Here is a 20718-nt window from a genome sequence, read left to right as displayed (position 1 = left end):
CTATTTTTAATCATTTTGAACGTAACAATTCGTAAAGAGTGTTTCCATTTTTTTTCCCTCTTGTATTAGCCTTTGTTCTCCAAGAACAATAAAACCTCCAGAGTTTTCATTTATTTTATTCATTCAACCAACCTATATTCATCAAGCAAATACTATGTGTCAGATAATGTTCTAGGGCTGGGGATACAGCAGTGAACAAAACATCATATTGGGGAAGGAACCAGGGAAAGAGAGAATAGTAGATACAAAGCTGGGAAATGGCAAAGCAGGGATCTGAACCCAGACAGTCTGGCTCCAGAATTCATACTATACCATCTGCCTCTGATTGCTTTTGTAATTTGCTCTCTGCCTTTTACAAAAGTTTACAACTCTCTTGAATCTAATAAAAATGCCTCTGTCAGTTTCTAAATCTACACAATGCAGAGCCTGTACATCTTCCACATTACTTAACTTCTCTGAGACTCAGTTTCCAAATCTGTGAAAATGAAGATATTAATCTCCACCTGCTGCGAGGATGAATGAAATTTTATGAGATGGCTGGTGCTATTTGTGATGCATCATAGACATTTAGCGAAGTTGATTTTCCCTTTCTTTTTCAACAAAAATGCTACACTATAAAGTTTCCCCAGGATAGAGACTTTTTTCTCTTTCTAATTCATTCAATCAGTCAATCGTTCATTTATACATTCATTCATTCTTACATCTATTCGAAAAGCATTTATTGTGAATCCAATATATACCAGGCTCTCTGCTAGTCATTGAGGATACAGAAATGGCACAGCCCCCATTCTCAAGGAGCTCACAGTCATATTCAAGAGACACACAATTACAGTACAATCTGATATGTAGCTCACGTGAAAGCTAGAAGCAGGGTGGTTATGGAAGAAGGTTTCCTGAAAGAAGGGGCTGTGTCCTAGCAAGGACTGGTATAGCAGTTCTGCTATTAAAGTTGCCAAGAATGAATGAATAAACAAATGGGTGAACGAATTCAATTCAGTTCAGCTAATATTTCATAGAAGATCCTACTCTCCAAGGCACTGTGCTCCGAACTGGGAGTGTGCAGATGAAAAAGGGGCAGCTCAAGTCCTTAACCAGCTTTCTGGTTTTACTGGCAGATACAGACATCTAGAAAGAGATGCTTCAATACAGTGTAGCAAATTCGATGGGGTAGGCAAGCTGCTAGGACAATTAAAATGTTACAAACTGGGTTCCTTTTGCCCCCCACATCATTATGCCAATCACTGAGACCATGAGTTTGCAAAGAAAAAGGGTTTAATCACAAGTCAGCCAAGTGAGGAGATGGAAGAACCAATCTCAAATCTGACTCCCCTAAAAAAATGGAGATTAGGGATATTTGTGGGATAAAGGGTCAGGGTGGTCTGAAGTGGGAATAGATGCTTGGAAGTAAGAAGTAAGGTAATTGAGGATCTGTGCAAACATAGTCAAGCTTCATGGCTCTTCATGGGACGCCTGTTCACAAATTGTGGCATTACCATGATCTGAGGGTGTAGTTTTCAGCTCCTTGACACCAAAGGGTTATCTCTCAGTCATCCTCGAAGGCCCAGTTGATGAGTCAGTGGTCTTCACCAGCCGGAACTGCACCAGGAGTCAACTCTCAGTTCCTGAAAAACTCAAGCACCTGTTACCATGGTGACCCGGGTGTCAGAGATGTTAACTATAGAGTGGGTTTTAGTAATGCATTATCTAATCACTTTTGCAAACAGACAACTGAGTGTAAAGCAAGTGGCCCCCGGTTTCAAAAAGATGGATTGCGGCTCTATTAGTGTAGGCTTCCTAGAATGAGCTCCTTGAAGCTTGAATATATCCAATAGAAGAATAGGAGTCATTGGCAGCTTCTGATCTGAGGAATAATATGGCCAAATTTGTATTTGTTGGTAGGATAGAGAATGGAGAATGGAAATGGGGAAGAAACACTAAAACCCAAGGCACCAGCTAGGAGCCTGAATTATAAATAGGAAGCTTGAGGTAGACGTTTGCTTTGGTGATAGAATTAGGCAGGGGTTGCAAGTACTCACGCAGAGTACCTAGAGTGAAAAGAGGGTTGATGGAACCCTGCAAACCAACACTGTTTAAGCAGCTGGCAGAGAAAAAGCAGCCCTGGAAGGACACCTAAGAAGAGTCAGGACAACTAGGAGAGAGACTGGTGTCCCGGGAGTCCGAAAGAATAAAGAGAAGGCGGAGACAGGGAGGATCCGGGAGGAGGGATGTTGTGTCCAGTGCTGTAGAGAGGTCCAAAAAGCGTCCGTTTGGTTTGGCAACAGGTCATCTTTGCCAGAGCAGCTTCTGTGTTAGCGGTGCAGGCGGGAGTTCCACTGCAATAAATGAGTGAATGAGAGAGTAGAGAAAGCGAAGGGAAGTAAATGAATGAATAATCAAGCGCTGTGCCCTCGCTTGCCCTGGGAATTTCCAGGGCCAATGTGGGAGTAGGTGCGGAGGCAGGAGGGCCTTCCCGACAGGGCTCTGGGTGCCGCCTAGGAAACCTGTCAGCCTCGCCACCCTCGGGTAGGCGCGGCTCCAAGGTCAGGGTCACCTCGGGCCTCCAGGCAACCCGTCACCTTGACGACCAACTGAAAAAAACCGGAAAGGACGGAAGCAGCCAGATCATCTCGCGATATCTGGCCCGCCAGCGCCGGCCTTCCGGACCTGGGAACTGCGGCCGACTCTCGCGAGACTTGCGTGGCGTTGGAGCGCGGGGTCGGCCCGTAAGGGAAGCTGGAGTTGCGGGTGGAGAACATGTCGGATTCAGAGCTCGGGAGGAAGTGGGACCGGTGCTTGGCGGATGCGGTGGTGAAGATAGGTAAGGGGCGTCTCGCCGCTGGCAGGCCCCCCCGGAGCCGAGCAGCCAGCTCCAGGGTCTGCTGGCCGGGAGGGCGGCAGGGGAGCCCCGCGAGAGGTCAGGCCGTCCGGCCTGTTCCAGCCCTGAGGCCAGGGCGAGCTGCCCGAGCCCGGGCGGGAGGCCACCCGGGCGGCGGGGCACGCGGGCCCGAGGAGCCTGGCAGGCGCCCGGGGTGCGAGGGTGGAGTTGCAGCCCCGAGGATGGGCGGCGGGCTGGCAGGTGGCAGAGTTGCGGAGCTCTTGGCGTGAAAAACGGTCTGCCGGGCACTGCCTTGTGCCGGGGAGCCGAAATTCTCCTACCTGGTGCCACAGGTCCCGCACGGGGCGTGGAGCCTGGGCAGGAGGCCACATAGCTCCCCAGCTGAAACAAAAGTGCCTTCTAAAGAAGGTCCCCCGCAGCATTTTATAGACGCTGCTGGGCCCGAACCTGAGTTGCTGACATTCCCGAGTTGTAACCTGATTTATCGGGTTCAGAGTAGTCTGGGGCCTGAAACTGGAGACACAGTGATGGTGCTCTGGAAAGAGAATTGCCCTGGAAAGTAAGAGATTGGTCACTTTTCAGTTCTTAAGTGTAACTTCTCGTAGCCTTTTAACATGTGCTCAGTGACCACACGGATTATGAAGTCACTGCATGGAGGGAAGAGGTGGGGAGAGAGGGGAACTCATTTATTCAGCGTGTACCAAGTGCCAGACGCTGTGCTGGGCGCCCAACTTAATACACTGTCTCATACAGGCCACGAAATTGAGAGTCAGGTGAAGGCATTTGCCCAAAGTCTAATAAATGACAAAGTTGCTAATAAATGGCAAAGTTGGGAATTTAACCCAAGTTTTCCTACTTCAAGTCCCATGCGCTTTCTTCGATAGTAATTTTTTAAAACAAATTGGATATTTTTGTATGGAAATCTTCGAGTGTTTGAGAGGTCTTAAGGTTTTGCCCTTGAGTGAAAAGATTGGAAGAGAAATAAGATTGTAAGTTCCATGAGAGCAGGCTTATCCCTGGAAGGATGCTTAATGAAAATTGTGGAGAATGAATTAATAAATGAAGTATTTGATCACAGCTCCCGCTTCACCCTTGAGTTCGCCATTTACCAGTTACCAGCTGTGTGATGTGGGGCTTCTTCACGCCTGTTGCCTCATTTGTAAATTGGCAATAATAATTATTACTTTCTCAGAGTTGTGAGGATTAAATGAGTTATTGGGTAAAGCCTTGAGTATGGATCACTTATTAGGAATGGCTTATTCTGGAAATGACCAAAGAAAGACACAGTTTTTGTTATTGTTAACAGCTTACGTTTAGGAGAGATTTAATGCCTGGATATGAAATGACCAAAGTAATTACTAAACAATGTGTTGTAGCGGTTAAGAGTGGGTTTTGGAGCTAGAAAGAGCTGAGTTTGCAATCACCCTCTCTCACTTCACCCCCATCCTCACTAGTTTTGCAGCTTTGGGTGAGGTCTCTTCCTTAACCATGAAAAGGGGATAAAGAGGAAGATTTACCTAAAAGGATTAAGATTAAAGGATGGCAAAATACATAAGACATTTAGGACAGTGCCTGGCACTTATTATGTCTTCAGTAAATTGTGGTTGTAATAATCGTTGATATTGTGCCACTGATGATCACCTGAGGCGGTGAGTAGTGTCAGTGTCATTCATGAGTGGGACGTTGGTGGGGGCACATAGACAAGTGGAATATTAAATGAGGTACAGTGATGTATGATTAAAGATGAAGGTTAAAATGAGGGATTGAGACTCCTAGCTATAGAGCTATTGTAAGTGAGGTAAGTGGAGTGAGGGGCTGAGGTCATCCAGTAAGAGTTTGCAAGGGAAACGGGCCTTCAGCTGACCTTGGAGAGCGACTTGGACTTGGATAGTCAGAGAGGGTGGGAGGATTTGAGCAGAGGCCGCACTGAACTTTTACAGAGGAGGAAATTAAAGCGTGGAGAGGTAAAGTGGCTCACGGTGGAGGAGCTGGGGTTGGCACCCAGGCATTCTAATTCCAGCGCCCCTGCTCCCTAAAGGAAAGCAGGCTGGTTTGGGTGGACGCAGAATTGTGAAATGTCTTAGTGAGATGCCACATTATCTTGAGGGCTTTTGAGTTTGCCTTTGGCTTTTTCACATGCATTCTGCATATTCAACATCTTTGTCTTAAAAATCTCTTAATTTTCTGCTTCCCTAGGCTGGGTGGGGAATCATGGGATGGTTTTAAGCAACACTTACTGAGCTCTGGGCCGGTCAGTGGGCAGATAGAGAAGCAGAAGGCATTTCTCTGCCCTCAATAGGCAATTGATGTGATATAAAGGGAATTTCGCTATGATTGTTCTGCCAGTGTTTTATACAGGACAGATTTGGAGTAGAGGAGACTGACAGTACTGTGAATGTGAAGTGATAAAAGTCTGAACTCTTAGACTGGAAAGGAGTGGGTATATCTGAGAAACTTCAGGTTTTTTCTCCCATTTATCAAATGGAAAGACTATTACCCACTTCCTAGGCCGGCACGGTCCCAAGTACATAGTAAGAACTCAATAAATGCTATTTTCTCTCCAACTGGTTGACTTTGCCTCATCTTCATTATAAAGATGACTCCGAGGTTAGACCTTGGGTAAGTGGTAATGTCACTGATCAGAATATGGAAGTAAAGCAGGAGGGGTGCGTGGGCACCTCACTGATAATAAATAACACAGAGTATAAGACTTAGTAACTGATTGCGTGAGGTGGCAGAAGACAGACTATACTGAGAAAAAAGGTCATGATTTTGGTTGTTTTTCTGCTTAAATAGTTGAATTTGTTTGAGAATTATAATGGAGAAGTTGAAAAGAGGTTTTTAATTTTGAGGGAGCAGGTGAGTTCACATTTTGAGGGGGTTGTCCCTTTAGTAATGGACCTGGAGACAGGGCATGAGAGAGATGAAGCATGGAAGTGTAATTTGGGGAAAGTTTAGTCTTAGCGGTCATAGAGTCTATAAGGATGAACGCTCTTCTATAAGGAGTGTATTAGTTCCTGTTCCTATAGGCGGTGAGGTTACGGAACTCTTGAAACCTCTTTGCTACTTGCTTTTCTCCTACTTCAAAATGGAAATGGAGGCTCAGGGAGTGACAGCCTGCCATAAGCTAGAGGTTTTGTGGAAGATGTAGGCCAGGAAGAAAGGCCCACTGCAGGCTTGCATCTGCATATTCCTAATTTCATCCTTTCTCGATTGACAGAGACGGAAGGGAAGCCAAGGTCAGTGGACAGCTCCCTTTGTGAGCACTTCTCTGTTTGTTTGGCTAAAATGTTTTGTTCTTTTCCCATTGGTTTGCTGACAAATGATTAATTTTAATTGCTCATATTTGGCCTAGACGTGGTACAGCTGACTTAAATGGCTCTTGCAAGCTTGTGCTTTAGGCAATGTTTCTTTAAAAAAGTGTTCTTCAGGGATCTCTTACTCTGAGACTTCAGGAGTGTCTTTTTTTTTTTAATTTTTTTTTTTTTTTGAGGAAGATTAGCCCTGAGCTAACTACTGCCAATCCTCTTCTTTTTGCTGAGGAACACTGGCCCTGAGCTAACATCCGTGCCCACCTTCCTCCACTTTATACGTGGGACGCCTGCCACAGCATGGCTTTTGCCAAGCGGTGCCATGTCTGCACCTGGGATCCGAACCGGCGAACCCCGGGCTGCCGAAAAGCGAATGTGCGAACTTAACCGCTGCGCCGCCAGGCGGGCCCCGAGTAGTGTCTTAATAGAAAGTTTTCATATGATTTGGTCCTGTAGGAAAAGATGCATTTATTTATAATTACCCCTCCCCCTCCTTTTGCTATCATAAGAAAAGCAGTTCTATTTCCCCGAATAATAATTAGGCTTTAAAAAATCTACAGCCATGTGTCACTTAGCAATGGGGATATGTTCTGAGAAATGTGTCATTAGGTGATTTCGTTGTTGTGTGAACATCAGAACGTACTTACACAAACCTCGATGGTATAGCCTACTGCACACCTGGGCTGTATGGTATAGCCTGTTACTCCTAGGCTACAAACCTGTACAGCATGTTACTGTACTGAATACTGTAGGCAATTGTAACACAATGGTAAGTGTTTGTGTATGTAAACATGGCTAAACAGAAAAAGTACGGTAAAAATATGGTATAACAGATAAAAAATGGTACACCTGTTTGGGGCACTTACCGTGAATGGAGCTCGCAGGCCTGGAAATTGCTCTGGGTGAGCTATCCTTTTATATGACTGACAGTGCAGCAGATATTTTTTTATACCAGCATCACTGCAAACACATGAGTAATGCACTATGACATTAGGACAGCTACGACGTCACTAGGTGATAGGAATTTTCCAGCTCCATTTATAATCTTATGGAACCACCGTCGTATATGTGGTCCGTCGTTGACTGAAATGTTGTTATGCGGCACATGACTGTATTTATTTATTTGGTGTCTGGTAGGAGTAGGGTAGGATAAATGGTTTCTAATACGATTTGACCTGATAAATTGAGCCCATGGATCAAGAAAAGAAAACAAAACACTGTCCCTGTAATAGGCACAACGGGTCATTGTTCATTACGCATCTGTTTCTCTCTTCTCTCAGCTCTTGTTCCTTCCCACATTTTCACCCTTCTCTTTGGCCTCTATTCTTATTCCTGCCGCTGCCACCCATGTGCATTGCTAATTTGTCCATAAAGTTTCAGATTAATGTATCTCTAAAAGAAAGCAAGCTTGTTAGCATTTAAGAAGTTCCTAGGTGTCCTACTTATTCTGTGTCACATCAGTCATTTTTCCTGGTGGCACAGATCACCATCTGAAATTTGCAATTTGTTTCCTCCTTGATTCCTGCTCCCCCTCGAATGGAAACTTCCTGAGAACTAGAGACCCTTTTGTTCACTGTTGAGCTCCCAACTCCAGGCATAGACAAGGCGTACGGTAATTATTGTCAAACGAATGACATGTATTGCTGAGAAATTTGTAGACTATGTTCTCTGCCCATATTTTCTGCTCAGCATGTATTAACTGAATGAATTAGAATTTAAATTAAAAAGTCCAAGTAAGGTAGATTTTATGTGAATTTCTGCCAGTTCACATGTTTGATCAAGTGTCCTTGTACTCTTTGGACTTGCACCAACTTTTTATTTCATCTGGGGATGTAAATTACTGTCAGTAGATCTTCATAATAAAATAGTATTAGAGGGGCTGGCCCTGTGGCCGAGTGGTTAAGTTTGTGCGCTCTGCTTTGGCAGTCCAGGGTTTCGCTAGTTCGAATCCTGGGCGTGGACATGGCACCGCTCATCAGGCCGTGCTGAGGCGATGTCCCACATGCCACAACTAGAAGGACCCACAACTAAAAATACGCAGCTATGTACTTTGGCTTTGGGAGAAAAAGGAAAAATAAAATCTTGAAAAAAAAATCAGTATTAGAAATGTTTGGGAGTAGTCAACCAAGAAACAGACTAGAGAGCACTTTTGTATTTAAAGAAGTAGAGGGGATGTTGGTTTTGGTGGTAGAGCCAAAGTCTTATTGCAGGAAATTAAAAAGGAGCGAAGAGTATTACATTTTATGAATGGCATGTTCCGTTAGTTTTATGTGAATGCGTCATTAATAGTTTTTGCTAATTTTGTGGATTTACTTTTAAGTTTTATCAGATTTATTGAATGCTCTGATTTTCTTTCTCCGCTCAGTTCAAGGGCAGTGCTGTACTGAGTAGTTTGTCTTGTGTGTACCGGTGAGTGTGAATAAGTCACACATTCTTGTTAATGAGAGTAGAAGGCATAGGATCTTGTCAACACAGGAGAACTGATAGTTCTGGTCTCCACAGAGCTGATGCCCTCAACTCAGGCTCGTCACTCTGGATGGGAGGTTATATCTGTTTTCTGTTTCCCAGGGAAGATAAGGTTCTAGGAGATGAGAAAATCAGTTCTGAGGCTTGTGGAGGTGCTTCCCTGCGATTTGGAACTTCTAAGCCCTGCATATGTGATCGTGGAGGCGCTGTCATTGCCTTCGGAGTCCTGTTACAGCTCACTTTTGAATGCTGAAGCCCTGTGCTGGCAGGCTGTGACCTGATGATGAAGCTGATGTCTGTGTGACAGCCACCAGGGCCTGAGTTGCAGATTTGCCGGAGGAGGCTTTGAGGAAACTGATTCCACTACTTTCTGGGTTCATGTGGAGGTCCCGGGAAGCCCTACTATGACTCGAAAAACTTAAAATTGGCTGTGTCTCTTGGCCGCTCATTTCACTCCCACTGTGAGACCAGAGTAAGTAATATCTGGTTTTACTAATCCATGCCTTGGCCAGGAACTCTGAAAGAGGGGAAGGAGATGGCATGGTTGGGGGAGGGGTTGCCCAAGGCTGTGATACTTTCAAGCCAGGTGTGGCAAGCACAACAGTGTTTTTCATTTTCTTAGTAAAAAGGAAAAACACAAGCCATGGATGTTTCTAAGCAGCCCCTAGAATGTATTCCATTCACTGGACTCTGGGAGTGTTCACATGCCTTTGCTTTGCTCTTCCCCAAGTTTTCCGTTAGAAATAAATGTGCCAGTAAGTACCTCTCTGTGCTTCCGTTTCCTCAACGTTAAAGTGATAGTCCCTGCCTCAGAGGGTTGTTCCAAGTAAGGGTAAATGAGAGAATCTCTGTAGAGCAGTTACGACGTTGCCTGTACTTGATAAACGTTAGCTGCAGGCGGGTAGATGAAGGATAGCAATCATAAGTTAAAAGAATTAACACATTTGCTCTGATCTTGGCTATTGTACGTGGTATGGAAACCTGATGATCAATATTCCAGTTTATATACGTAATTGTTAGTGTGTACCTCCCTATGGGGCTGGCCCTGTGGTGCAGCGGTTAAGTTCTCGCGTTCCGCTTCCGTGGCCCAGGGTTCACCAGTTCGGATCCCGGGTGCGGACATGGCACTGCTTGGCAAACCATGCTGTGGTAGGCATCCCACATATAAAGTAGAGGAAGATGGGCACGGATGTTAGCTCAGGGCCAGTGTTCCTCAGCAAAAAGAGGAGGATTGGCAGCAGTTAGCTCAGGGCTAATCTTCCTCAAAAAAAAAAAAAAAAAGTGTACCTCCCCAAACAATTTAATGCCAGGTGTTGTGGAAAGTAGGGGTGTGTGTATGCACAGATGAATAGACACTGGCCCTATCCTTGAGGGGCTTACCTCCTTGAGGACTGTGAAAGGAGGTGGTGACATTAGAGTTCGATCCTGGAGAATAGGACCCAGTAGAGGACTGCATCCGAGGCCTTGGAAACTGTTCAGGCAGTGTCCCAGAGCAGGGAGAGACTTTGGGTCCTTTGGGGAATCGTAATATTGGCTACCGTTTATTGAGCACTTAACATGTGCCAGACACTGTGTTAACTGTGCTATAGTTTACATGCGTTATCTCATTTAATCCTCATAGCCTTGTGGGGCGTTTTGCCCGGTTTTTTTATTGTGATAAAATACACACAAAATTTTCCATTGTAACCGTTTTTAACTGTACAGTTCAGTGGTATTAAATACATTCATAATGTTACGCAGTCATCACCACCATCCATCTCCATAACTCTTTTCATCTGGTAAAACTGAAACTCTATACCAATTTAACAGTAATGCCCCATCTCCCCTCCCCCCAGTCCCTGGCATCACCATTCATTCTGCTTTCTGTCCCTGTGACTTTGACCATTCTAAGCATAAGAAGAATCATAGTGTGTTTGCCTTCTTGTGACTGGCTTATTTCCACCTAGCATAATGCCCTCAAGGTTCATCTATGTTGTAGCATATGTTAGAATTTCTTTCCTTTTTTAAGGCTAAATAATATTCCACTGTGCGTGTATGTGTGTGTGTGTCACATTTTGCTTACCCATTCACCCATGGATGGATGCTTCGACCGCTCCCATATTTTAGCTGTTGTGAATATTGCTGCTATTGCCGTGGGTGTACAAATATCTCTTTGAGACCCTGCTTTCAATTCTTTTGGGTCTATACCCAGAGGTGGAATTGCTGGATCATGTGGTAGTTCTATTTATAATTTTTTGAGGAACTACCATACTGTTTTCCACAGTGGCTGGACCATTTTACATTTATGTTCCTAGCAACAGTGCGCAAGGGTCCCAGTTTCTTTTCATCCTTGCCGATGCTTCTTTTTGTTTTTTTTAAATAGTAGCCATCCTAATGTGTGTGAAGTAGAATCTCACTGTAGTTTTGATTTGCAGTTCTGTAATATTAGTGATGTTGAGCATCTTTACTTGTGCGTGTTGGCCATTTGTATATCTTCTTTGGAGAAATGTCTGTTCAAGTCCTTTGCCCAGTTTTGAATTGAGTTCTTTGTTGTCGTTGCATTTTAGGCTCTATGTATATTCTGGGTGGTAATCCCTTAGCAGATAATATGATTTGCAAATATTTTTTTCCCATTCTGTGGGTTGCCTTTTTTACTTTGTTGAGAATGTCTTTCGATGCACAAAATTTTTATGAAGTCCAATTTGTCTGCTTTTTCTTTTGTTGCCTGCGCCTTTGGTGTCTGAGCAGGAGAAAACTCCCTGTTTCTCCCTTACTCTTACACTCACAATACTTCTGATATCAGATGTGTGGGTTTTGCACACCAAGGAATTCTCTGACACCAATCAGGTGTCCTATCATTCAACTCGATTCTGACTCTAACTGGAGTTAGTGCAGCCCCGCAGATTAAGGGCTCAGTTCTGTAAGACTGCTCCCACTTCAGATGCCAATCACAGTCCAGATTGTTACCTGTGCTTTTGACTGACTGGCTGTGGGTCAGCGGTTCCCACGACCCCCTCCTAGCGTTCCATGATTTGTTAGAATGCCTCACAGAACTCAGGAAAACAGTACTTTCTAGATTACCGGTTTATTACAAAGGATATTAAAGAATATCAATGAACAGCCAGGTGAAGAGATACATAGGGCAAAGTTCTGAAGGGTCCTGAGTGCAGGAACTTCTGTCTCTGTGGGGTTGAGGCTGTACCACCCTCTTGGTATGTAAATGTGTTCAGCAACCTGGAAGCTCTCAGAATCCTGTACTTTTGGGATTTTCATGGAGGCTTCATCATGAAGGCATGATCAATCATTAACTCAATGTCCAGCCTCTCTCCCCTTCTTGGAGGATGGGAGTGGGGCTGAAAATTCCCAGCTTCCAATCATGGCTTGGTCTTCCTGGTGATCAGCCCCCGTCTGGAAGCTATCCAGGAGCCCAGGAAGAATGGCCTCATTAGAACCAAAAACACTATCACCCAGGAAATTCCAAGGGATTTAGGAGCTCTATCTGGGATCTGGGAACAGAGACCAATGTATGTTTTTTCTATTATTTCACAATGTCATAGCCAGGAAATCACTGCCAAATCCAGTGTCATGAAGCCTTTGTCCTATGTTTTCTCTAAGAGTTTTATCGTGTTAGGTCTTACATTTACATCTTTGATCTATATTGAGCTAATTTTTGTATATAGTCTCAGGTAAGGAAGAGTCCAACATCATGCATGTGGATATCCAGTTTTCCCAGCACCGTTTGTTGAAAAGACTGTCCTTTCCCCATTGGGTGGTCTTAGCACCCTTGTCAAAAATCATTTGACCATACATACGAGGCTTTGTTTCTGTGCTTTCTAGTCTATTCCATTTGTATATCTGTTTTTTATGCCAATAGCACACTGTTTGATTATTGTAGGATTGTAGTAGGTTTGGATATCAGGAAGTGGGAGTCCTCCAGTTTTGTTCTTGTTTTTCAAGATTGTTTTGGCTATTTGGAGTCCCTTGAGATTCCGTGTGAATTTTAGGATGGCTTTTTCTGTTTCTCCAAAAAACATCATTGGGATTTTGATAGAGATTGCATTGAATCTGTATATTTCTTTGGGTGGCACTGACATCTGTAAACAAATTATATTTTATGGTATGGATATACCACATTTTGTTTATCCATTTATCAGTTGATGGGCATTTAGGTTGTTTATACTTGTTGGCTATTATGAATAATCCTGGTATGATCAAGTGTACAAGTTTTTATGTGGACACGTTTTTTCATTTCTCTTGGGTATGTACCTAGGAATAGAATTACTGGCTTGTGTGGCAACTCTATGTGTAGCATTCGAGAAAAACCATTGAATGTTAAATTGAAGAGTGACATGGTTGAATTTCTGATTTCAGAAAGATCATCAAGGTAGCATGAGGAGAATGAATTGGAAAGGGCCAGAATAAAGGCAGGAAGGTGGGTTAGTATATTATTGCAAAATGATGCCAAAGTTGAAATGATCAGATTAGAGGAAACCAGAGCTAAGATGAAGGCAGAAGGAGCGGTATGGAGACAGATGTAATGGTGATGGTACATGTAATGGTGATGGTACAGTAGTAATATTTACAGAACTTGAAATGCAGGCTCATGAGCTGGAGGAGTCAGGGGTGATGCCAAGTCTGTGTAAATGGAGAGTGGTGTTGTCATTGGCAAATAAGAGAAGCAGGAGGGGAGCCCCAGTAACCTTTCGCCGTTTATTAATTTCTAGTGTGTCTTGAGATGTCATTGGTCATATGCAGCTCAGTCAAAAGAGATGAAAGTTAGTGCTTTGCCATGCGTTCATCTTTATGAAAAGAAAGGATTTGGCTTCCTTTTCCTTCCTTGTTAAGAAAGTAGGACAGTAAATGACTTAGCAGTTGAACTGCCTTAAAATTAACCAGCAGATTTTGTGTATTCATTCGATAATCAATCTAGTTAAATTGATTGCTTAAGGCCATTTTAATGTTAAAAAAATATTATACTGGAAGAGGCCATTGAATAAAGTCATGGAAAAAGAAAGCAAATTATTGTTTTTATTTAAGTATCCGTTCATCTGATAAATGTGGGTTACCACAAAGTATTGGTGGCTCACCAAAAATGGCCTTTTGGTAGCCTGTGTTTACAAACTGATAGCTCTGCATTTCATGGAGTGATACCAGTTAGGCTAAGCTAAAATACTTCAAAGGTTTTTGGTTGTTTACAGGTTTGGGTTTCAAATTAGTACATGTTAATTGTTGAATTAGTAGCCATATTGTGTTTGTTATATGTATTTCTAAACAATGTTTGGGAGCAAAAATACTTTTTCCATTTGTGGCAGCAAAATGAATAATGGAACATTGTGATCTTGCTAGAGGAGAATTTTCTGTTAGTATTATAGAATAATGTAATTAGGTGCTATATGGAACTTGAAAACATATTTAAATTTTTGTTCTGGCTGTGGTTTTATGCTTTCCTAAAATGTGGCCTGAAACAGTTTATTAGTAAATATGCTGAATTGCTTTCTCTGGCAAGTGCATTTCAGTATTGAATCCAAGTAAAAATACAAATATTTACTTATAAAAGTCGTTTGGTGTGGTAATATTTTTACTACGGCCATTGACCCGCTAGTGAAATGTTAGGGCATTGCTAGATCGGATCCTGTTTATTTAAAGGCCAAGAGAGGGGAAGAGAGAGGAAGCTAACATTAACTGAATGCCTGTTGGTGTGCCACCGTGTTTGGTGCTCTACCATATTATCCCTTTTTTACTCTCCCAGCAACCCAGTGAGGAAGTTTATATTATCTCTATTTTTCCAGCAAGAAAAATAGTGCTCAAAAATATTTATAGAAATCAAGAAGGTGATTGTAAAATCTATCTGAAAATGTAAACGATCCAAAATAGCCAAAGCAATCTTTAAGAAGAAAAACAAAGTTGGAGGACTAACATTGCCTGATTTCAAGACTTACTGCAAAGCTACAGTAAACAAGACAGTGTGTTCTTGGAGAAGGGCTATATGTACAGATCAGTGGAATTGGCTAGTGACTAGAAGGAGACCCATACATATATGGTCAGTTCACTTTTGACAGATGCCATGGTGGTTTTTTTTTTTTTTGAGGAAGATTAGCCTTGAGCTAACATCTGCTGCCAATCCTCCTCTTTTTGCTGAGAAAGACTGGCCCTGAGCTAACATCCGTGCCCATCTTCCTCTACTTTATCTGTGGGATGCCCACCACAGCATGGCTTGCCAAGCAGTGCCATGTCCGCACCACGGGATCCTAATGGGCGATCCCCGGGCTGCCGAAGCGGAACGTGCAAACTTAACGCCTGTGCCACTGGGCTGGCCCCGCCATGCCGGTTTAAAAGGAAATCTTCCCACCAAATTGTGCCAGAATAACTGGGTATCCATATAGTGAAAAAGTGAACCTCATCATCATGCATAAAAAATACCTCGAAAGGATCACAGACTTAAATGTAGAAGCTAAAACTATATAAAACTTCTAGAAGAAAACATCTTTGTGACCTTGAGTTCAGAAAAGATTTCTTAGGTTACAGAAAGCAAAAATCACAAAGAAAAAAATTGATACACTGGATTTGATCAAGATTTAAAACTTTTGCTTTTTGAAAGACACCATTAAGAGAGCAAAAAGGCAAGCCACAGAATGGGAGACAGTATTTGCAATATATGTACTTGCTTCCAGAATAAATAAAGAACTCAAATTTAATCCTAAGAAGACAAACAACCCATTTAGGACAATGTTTGAAAAGATTCTTCACAAAAGAAGTTATACTTATGGCAAATAAGCACATGAAAAGATGTTCAACGTCAATGGTCATTAGGGAAATGCACACTGAAATCATCATGAGATACCCCCACAGACCCATTAAAATAGTCAAAAAGACTGACAACACTAAGGGTGGACTAGGATGTGGGGCCACTGGAAGCCTTGTACACCGTCCATGGGAATGTGTAATGGTACAACCACTTTTCACTGTTTGGTAGTTTCTTATAAATTTAAGCATACCATTTAGTCATTCTACTCCTAGGTGTTTACCTGAGAGGAGTGAAAACATATGTTCACACAAAGTCTTGTATATGAATGTTCATAGCAACTTTATTCATAGTGTACCCAAACTGGAAAGAACCCAGATGTCCATCAACAGGTGAACAGATAAACAAAATATGGACTATCCATAGTGTGAAATATTTAATAATAAAAAGGAACAAACTACTGATACGTACATACATTTCAAAATCGTTACGTTGAGTGAAAGAAGCTAGAAACAAAAGCGTATATACTGTATGATTCCATTTATATGTAAAATTCTAGCAAATGCAAACCAATGTATAATGGCAAAGTAGATAAGTGGTTGCCTGGGGCAAAGGATCAGGGGAAAGATGGACTGCAAAAGGATCCAGGGAAACTTTTAGGAGTGATAGCACTGTCTGTTTCTTGATTGTAGTAGTGGTTTCACAGGTATATACATCTATCAGACTCATTGAATTGTACACTTTAAATGGGTACAGTTTATTCTATGTAAATTGTACCTCAAAAAGTTAAGGCCAAAAAGATGAAAAATATCCAGTGTTGGTGAGGATATAAGCAATCAGAGCCCTTAGACTCAGCTCGTGGGAGTATGAACCACTTTGGGAAACTGGCGCTATCTGCTGAAGCTAACATATGTGACCCCGTGATGCAGCAGTTCCGTGCCTAGGTATACAGCCAAGAGACGTGCGCACATGTGTTCACCAGATGACTTGTACCAGAATGTTCGTAGAACACTATTCCTAATAGCACCAACTGGAAACTGCCCAAATGCCCATCAGCAGAATGGGTAAGTAAATTGTGGTATATTGCTGTAACGGAATACTGTACAACAGTGTTGGGCCAAAATATTTAACTGTGTGATTCTGTTTATATAAGTTCAAAACCAGACAAAACTACTCTCTGCTGTTAGAAGTCAGAATATGGTTATCTTTGGATGGAGAGTTTTGACTAAGGGAGCACAAGGCGGGCTTTTGGGGCTCTTTCCTGCTCTGTTGCTGGTCACATGGGTGTGTTTAGTCTGTGAAATTCATCGAGTGGTACACTTGATTGTGCAACCTTCTGTATGTGTGTTATATTTCAATAAAGTTTTCAAAAGACATGTATTGTCACAGAAAGGTGTCCTTGATAATTATAAAGTGAAAAAAGCAAGTCCTAGAACATCGTGTGTTATATGTGATCCCATTTATATAAATGGAAAGAAAAACAATAAGCTTAATCCAAATTCTCTCTTGGGAATGATAAAGATACTTGGTGGCGAGGATCATTAAGTTTGCTGTTTTTATAATGTAAGCAAATAAATGAGAACAGTTTCTGTTCAAAAAATTATTTACTGAATTTAGTGGGTTTCTATAGTTGAGGATTGTGAATAATCTTTAAATAAATATGTTAAGTCTATTTTTGTCATTAAGCAGGTTAGTAGTTTAAAGTGAAAACCTCTAAGCTTTTCTCCAACTTGGAAATTACATTGGTATCTATTATTGAAGTTTCTCACTGGTTGACAGGTTGATGGGATTTGCTCGTGATGGTGTCCCACTGTTGCTTTCCTTGGATGACTCCAGTTGAGTAACCTCCATGAATTTGTCGTCTTACAGAAGGCTAGATTAGAGCTGGAAGGAACCTTGGGGATTCGTTTGGTCCAGTGGTTTTTAAATGTCTTCCAGAGTACCCTAGGGTAGCCACTGGGTTGGGGTAGGTACGGAGGGGAAAACGGGGGGAGGCTGAGCAAGTAGATTTCTGGTCAGGCCTCCGGCCGTCTCCCCTCCCTCTGCCCTAACAGAGCAGCTCCACTTTGATCTGTTTTATTTATCTATTTTCTGTGTAAGATTTTATTTGGAAAAATAGTTTCATTGCTTTTGGGAAAAAAAAGAAAGGGCTGATAACCACTAATTTATTTCAACCTTCTCATTTCACAGATTAGAAAATTGATGCCTGGGGAGGTTGAGATGTGTTTCCTAGGATCCGTTCATATGGGGTGATTTGCTTGGAGCCTGTTTCTTCTGTTCTGTATATTGGACAGATTTGTCCCTGGGGCTGCTGTTTTCCTAGTCTTCTGATCCCAGCTTATAACTCCTCTCCTCCTGGAGCTACCCACCCATTGGGGTCCCACACACTTGGCGCACCCCGCCCCCGCTCCATTCCTCTACAACTGACCTGTAACTTAGTTTGGAGCTTGGTTTAAGACACTCTCTCTACTGAATGTGGCTGGTTCCTATTTCAGCTAGAGACATCCCTCACTAAGAGATGGCCATTTAGAATTGTATAAGTTTTGTGTTATAACCACCAGGGGAGTTCGTTTATCACCACTTTTCAAAATGTGTTCTGTAGTGCCCTAGAGTTTTTGGGGCCCCTCTGAGACAAGTTGGGGTTCAGGAGGTAGGGCCTAGGTGCTACTTGGACTCGTGAAATAGAAGCTTAGTTTTCATCTCTTGAAGGTACTGGGCTTCCACAGATTTCCCTGCAAGAAAGGCTTTCTGCTTCGAAAGAAAGAAAGGGAAGAAGGAAGGGAATTGGGAAAACCGCCTTAGCGCAGCGTCTTGCTGTAAGGGTCAGGGAGCTGAGGGCCTGCGCTGTTAACCTTCTTCAGCTGGAGCAGCAGCGTGGGACGGTGAAGAGAAGAGCGGGCCTAGAGCCGAGTGAGCTTGGGACGGTTATTGGCCTCTCTGAGCCTGTTTCCTTGTCTGTAAACTTGGGACACTAATCCCTACATGGTTTTGATGAGGCCCAGGATAAGATAATAATCTGTGGATGAGAAAGCATTTTATAAACCGTAAACCCCTCAACCAGTGGTTCTCAACTGGGGGTGATTTACCCCCCCACCTGCCACTCCCCAGAGACATTTGGCAATGCCTGGAGACATGCATGGTTGCCATGCTGCGGGATGGGGGTGAGGGGGTGCTACTGACATCTAGTGGGTACGGGACAGGGATGCTGCCAAACGTCCTGTGATGCACAGGAGCACCAAACGATTGTCCAGCCCAAATGTTTGTCAGTCGTCGAGGTTGAGAAATCCTGCCCTGGACAAAGGTAATCTGCCCCAACTTCTATTCTCTAGGACTCCGCAGCCACACAGCCCTTTCAGACTAATACGCGCACAACACAGGGTCATGTGTTCATTCATCTGTGCGCATGCTCTTTCAGCAACAGCAGAGGAGATGGGGAATGAAGGAAGAGGAACAAACAGAATAATTAGAATGACTTTAAAGAAAGCGTAGCCTGTAACTTTCAGGTCTTTTATTTTTTTAATCAAATTCATGGTTGTAAAAAAAAAAAAAAGACAAAAAGAACTGTGTTATTTATCAAGTGAAAGTCAGTTGGAATCTGGATGGTAACTGTTAACAGTTAACAATTTGTCATTTTTAAAAGAAGTGGAGAAAGTGAATGTGAAATGCTCTTTAGACAGCATGACAGGAATGAGAAAGGATAGGCTTGAGTACAAACTCGAAAAAATATGAGAAGAATTTGGGTTAACGTTAATGGATGATGAGGAGCTGACTAGAAAGATGGTGCGGGCCTGTCTGGGAGAGAGGGCGGGCGGGCGGGCGGATCCCAGTGTGGCCGAGGTGCTTGGTTCAAAGCATGCGGACTCTCCAAGTTGCTCCAGTGAGGCCTCTTCAGGGAGAATTTTGAAACTGTTTGATTAATCGTTAGCAGTGTATATGGGAGGAATTGAAACCCAGTGCTTTTACTGCAGTTTTCTTTATCCAGCCTAAACCTGCATTAGAATGCTTAGGATAATTGGTCATGATTGGAACCCTCTGACATGATCACTGACGGATTTGTAGACTTGACTTTGACAAATGTTTACGAGTTAGAACAAATGTTTCTGATTGTTTGCCGGAACCTGCACCTACCAACCACTCAAAATACCTGTTTGATCGATTTTAAATGATTAACTGAAGCAAATGATTTGAGCAACGTAATTCACGTCTTACTAGGAAAGGGGTCCTAAGAAAGCTGCCAGTTTTCTTGGCATTGTTTCAGGTGACTAATTGGAAATCCATTAGGTGTGGGAATTTTTGTTTACCGTTTCCTCGTAGGGCTGTGTGTGACAAACCCTGAACTTGTGAGCTCGTAGATGTCCCACTCTGATTAGAATAAAAAATACAGTGTATTACTGCTCTAATCGTATATGGTCTTGACGTTAGAATAAATGCTCCTAATCTTATGTATTCCCAGAAAAGACTGGCTGGTACTGTTGAGAAATCACAACTTAGTTTTCTCCTTGTTCCAGCTGCAGCTTGAAATTCATTTTATTTCAGCTCATAACTTCTATTTTAAAAGACTGTTTTTCTTCACTCGGTTTATGAAAACTAAATTCTTGTTTCTTAGTGTGTGCGGGTCCAGTGATTTGGAGAGGCTTGTGGGGCTCCGTAGAATAGTCGTGCCTTTAGGAAAGACTGTTGACTACTACTGTATGATCACGGCAGCTGGGTGCTGTTCCCTAGCTTTATAGTCTTGGGCACCTTGTTAGAGCCATATTTGAAGAGCAGAGAACAAGTTGCTTGCTCACAGAAGGCCCCGAAATTCAGGTGAGTCCTCCCAACGCCTTTGCGAAGGCTGATTTAGGCTGTTCACCGTTTGCACCAGCAATTCCTTAAATACAAAGCCATTGATATATTTTAAAAATATTCCACCCTATTTTCTCTCCTTATTTACTTGTCCATGACTATATCTTTACCTAAGGATCCCTTATCTAAGAACCGTCATTAAGTGTGGTCACTCCTACTCCTCAGAAGCCCCTAATCCCTGATCAAAGTCAGGCTTTAACCTGCACTGCTTGCCTTTGGCCTCAGTTCTTTCCTTCCTGCCAACATGGAATACAGGAAAGGTAGGGAGGGCTGCTGAGGAGAGGCCAAAGTATGTAAGGTGCCATTTTTCAGTCAGATGGGCAGAGAAGAGAGAATCTGAAGTCTGGGCCTCTCTCCCCTCCTGGGCCACTGCTAGGGCTTCTCCTAACTGGGCTCTCCATCTTTCATGGAGCCTTCTTCACGTCTAGCCTCACAGCTGCCAGAGTGGGCTGTTGTAAAGCACACATCTGATATGTTGATTAATTCCCTTGATTGCTTCCCCACTGCTTATTACAGAGGCCGAGATCCTTAGTATGGCA

The 20718-nt window shown here is 42.9% G+C and overlaps 1 protein-coding gene across 1 annotated transcript in view; it reads left to right on the top strand.

Annotated features, from left to right (window-relative positions):
- Positions 1-1699: 1699 nt before the first annotated feature.
- Positions 1700-20718, top strand: part of MICOS10 (mitochondrial contact site and cristae organizing system subunit 10) — a 31759-nt gene continuing 12740 nt past the window's right edge. Inside the window, exon 1 of the mRNA XM_003364367.5 lies at positions 1700-2818. Within this exon, the coding sequence (XP_003364415.1) occupies positions 2755-2818 (64 nt within the window). The 5' untranslated portion in view covers positions 1700-2754. The remainder of the gene's footprint in view (positions 2819-20718) is intronic.

Source organism: Equus caballus, chromosome 2 (assembly GCF_041296265.1).
Source record: "Equus caballus isolate H_3958 breed thoroughbred chromosome 2, TB-T2T, whole genome shotgun sequence".
NCBI classification, from domain to species: domain Eukaryota; kingdom Metazoa; phylum Chordata; class Mammalia; order Perissodactyla; family Equidae; genus Equus; species Equus caballus.
This window is presented reverse-complemented; position numbering and strand designations above follow the sequence as displayed.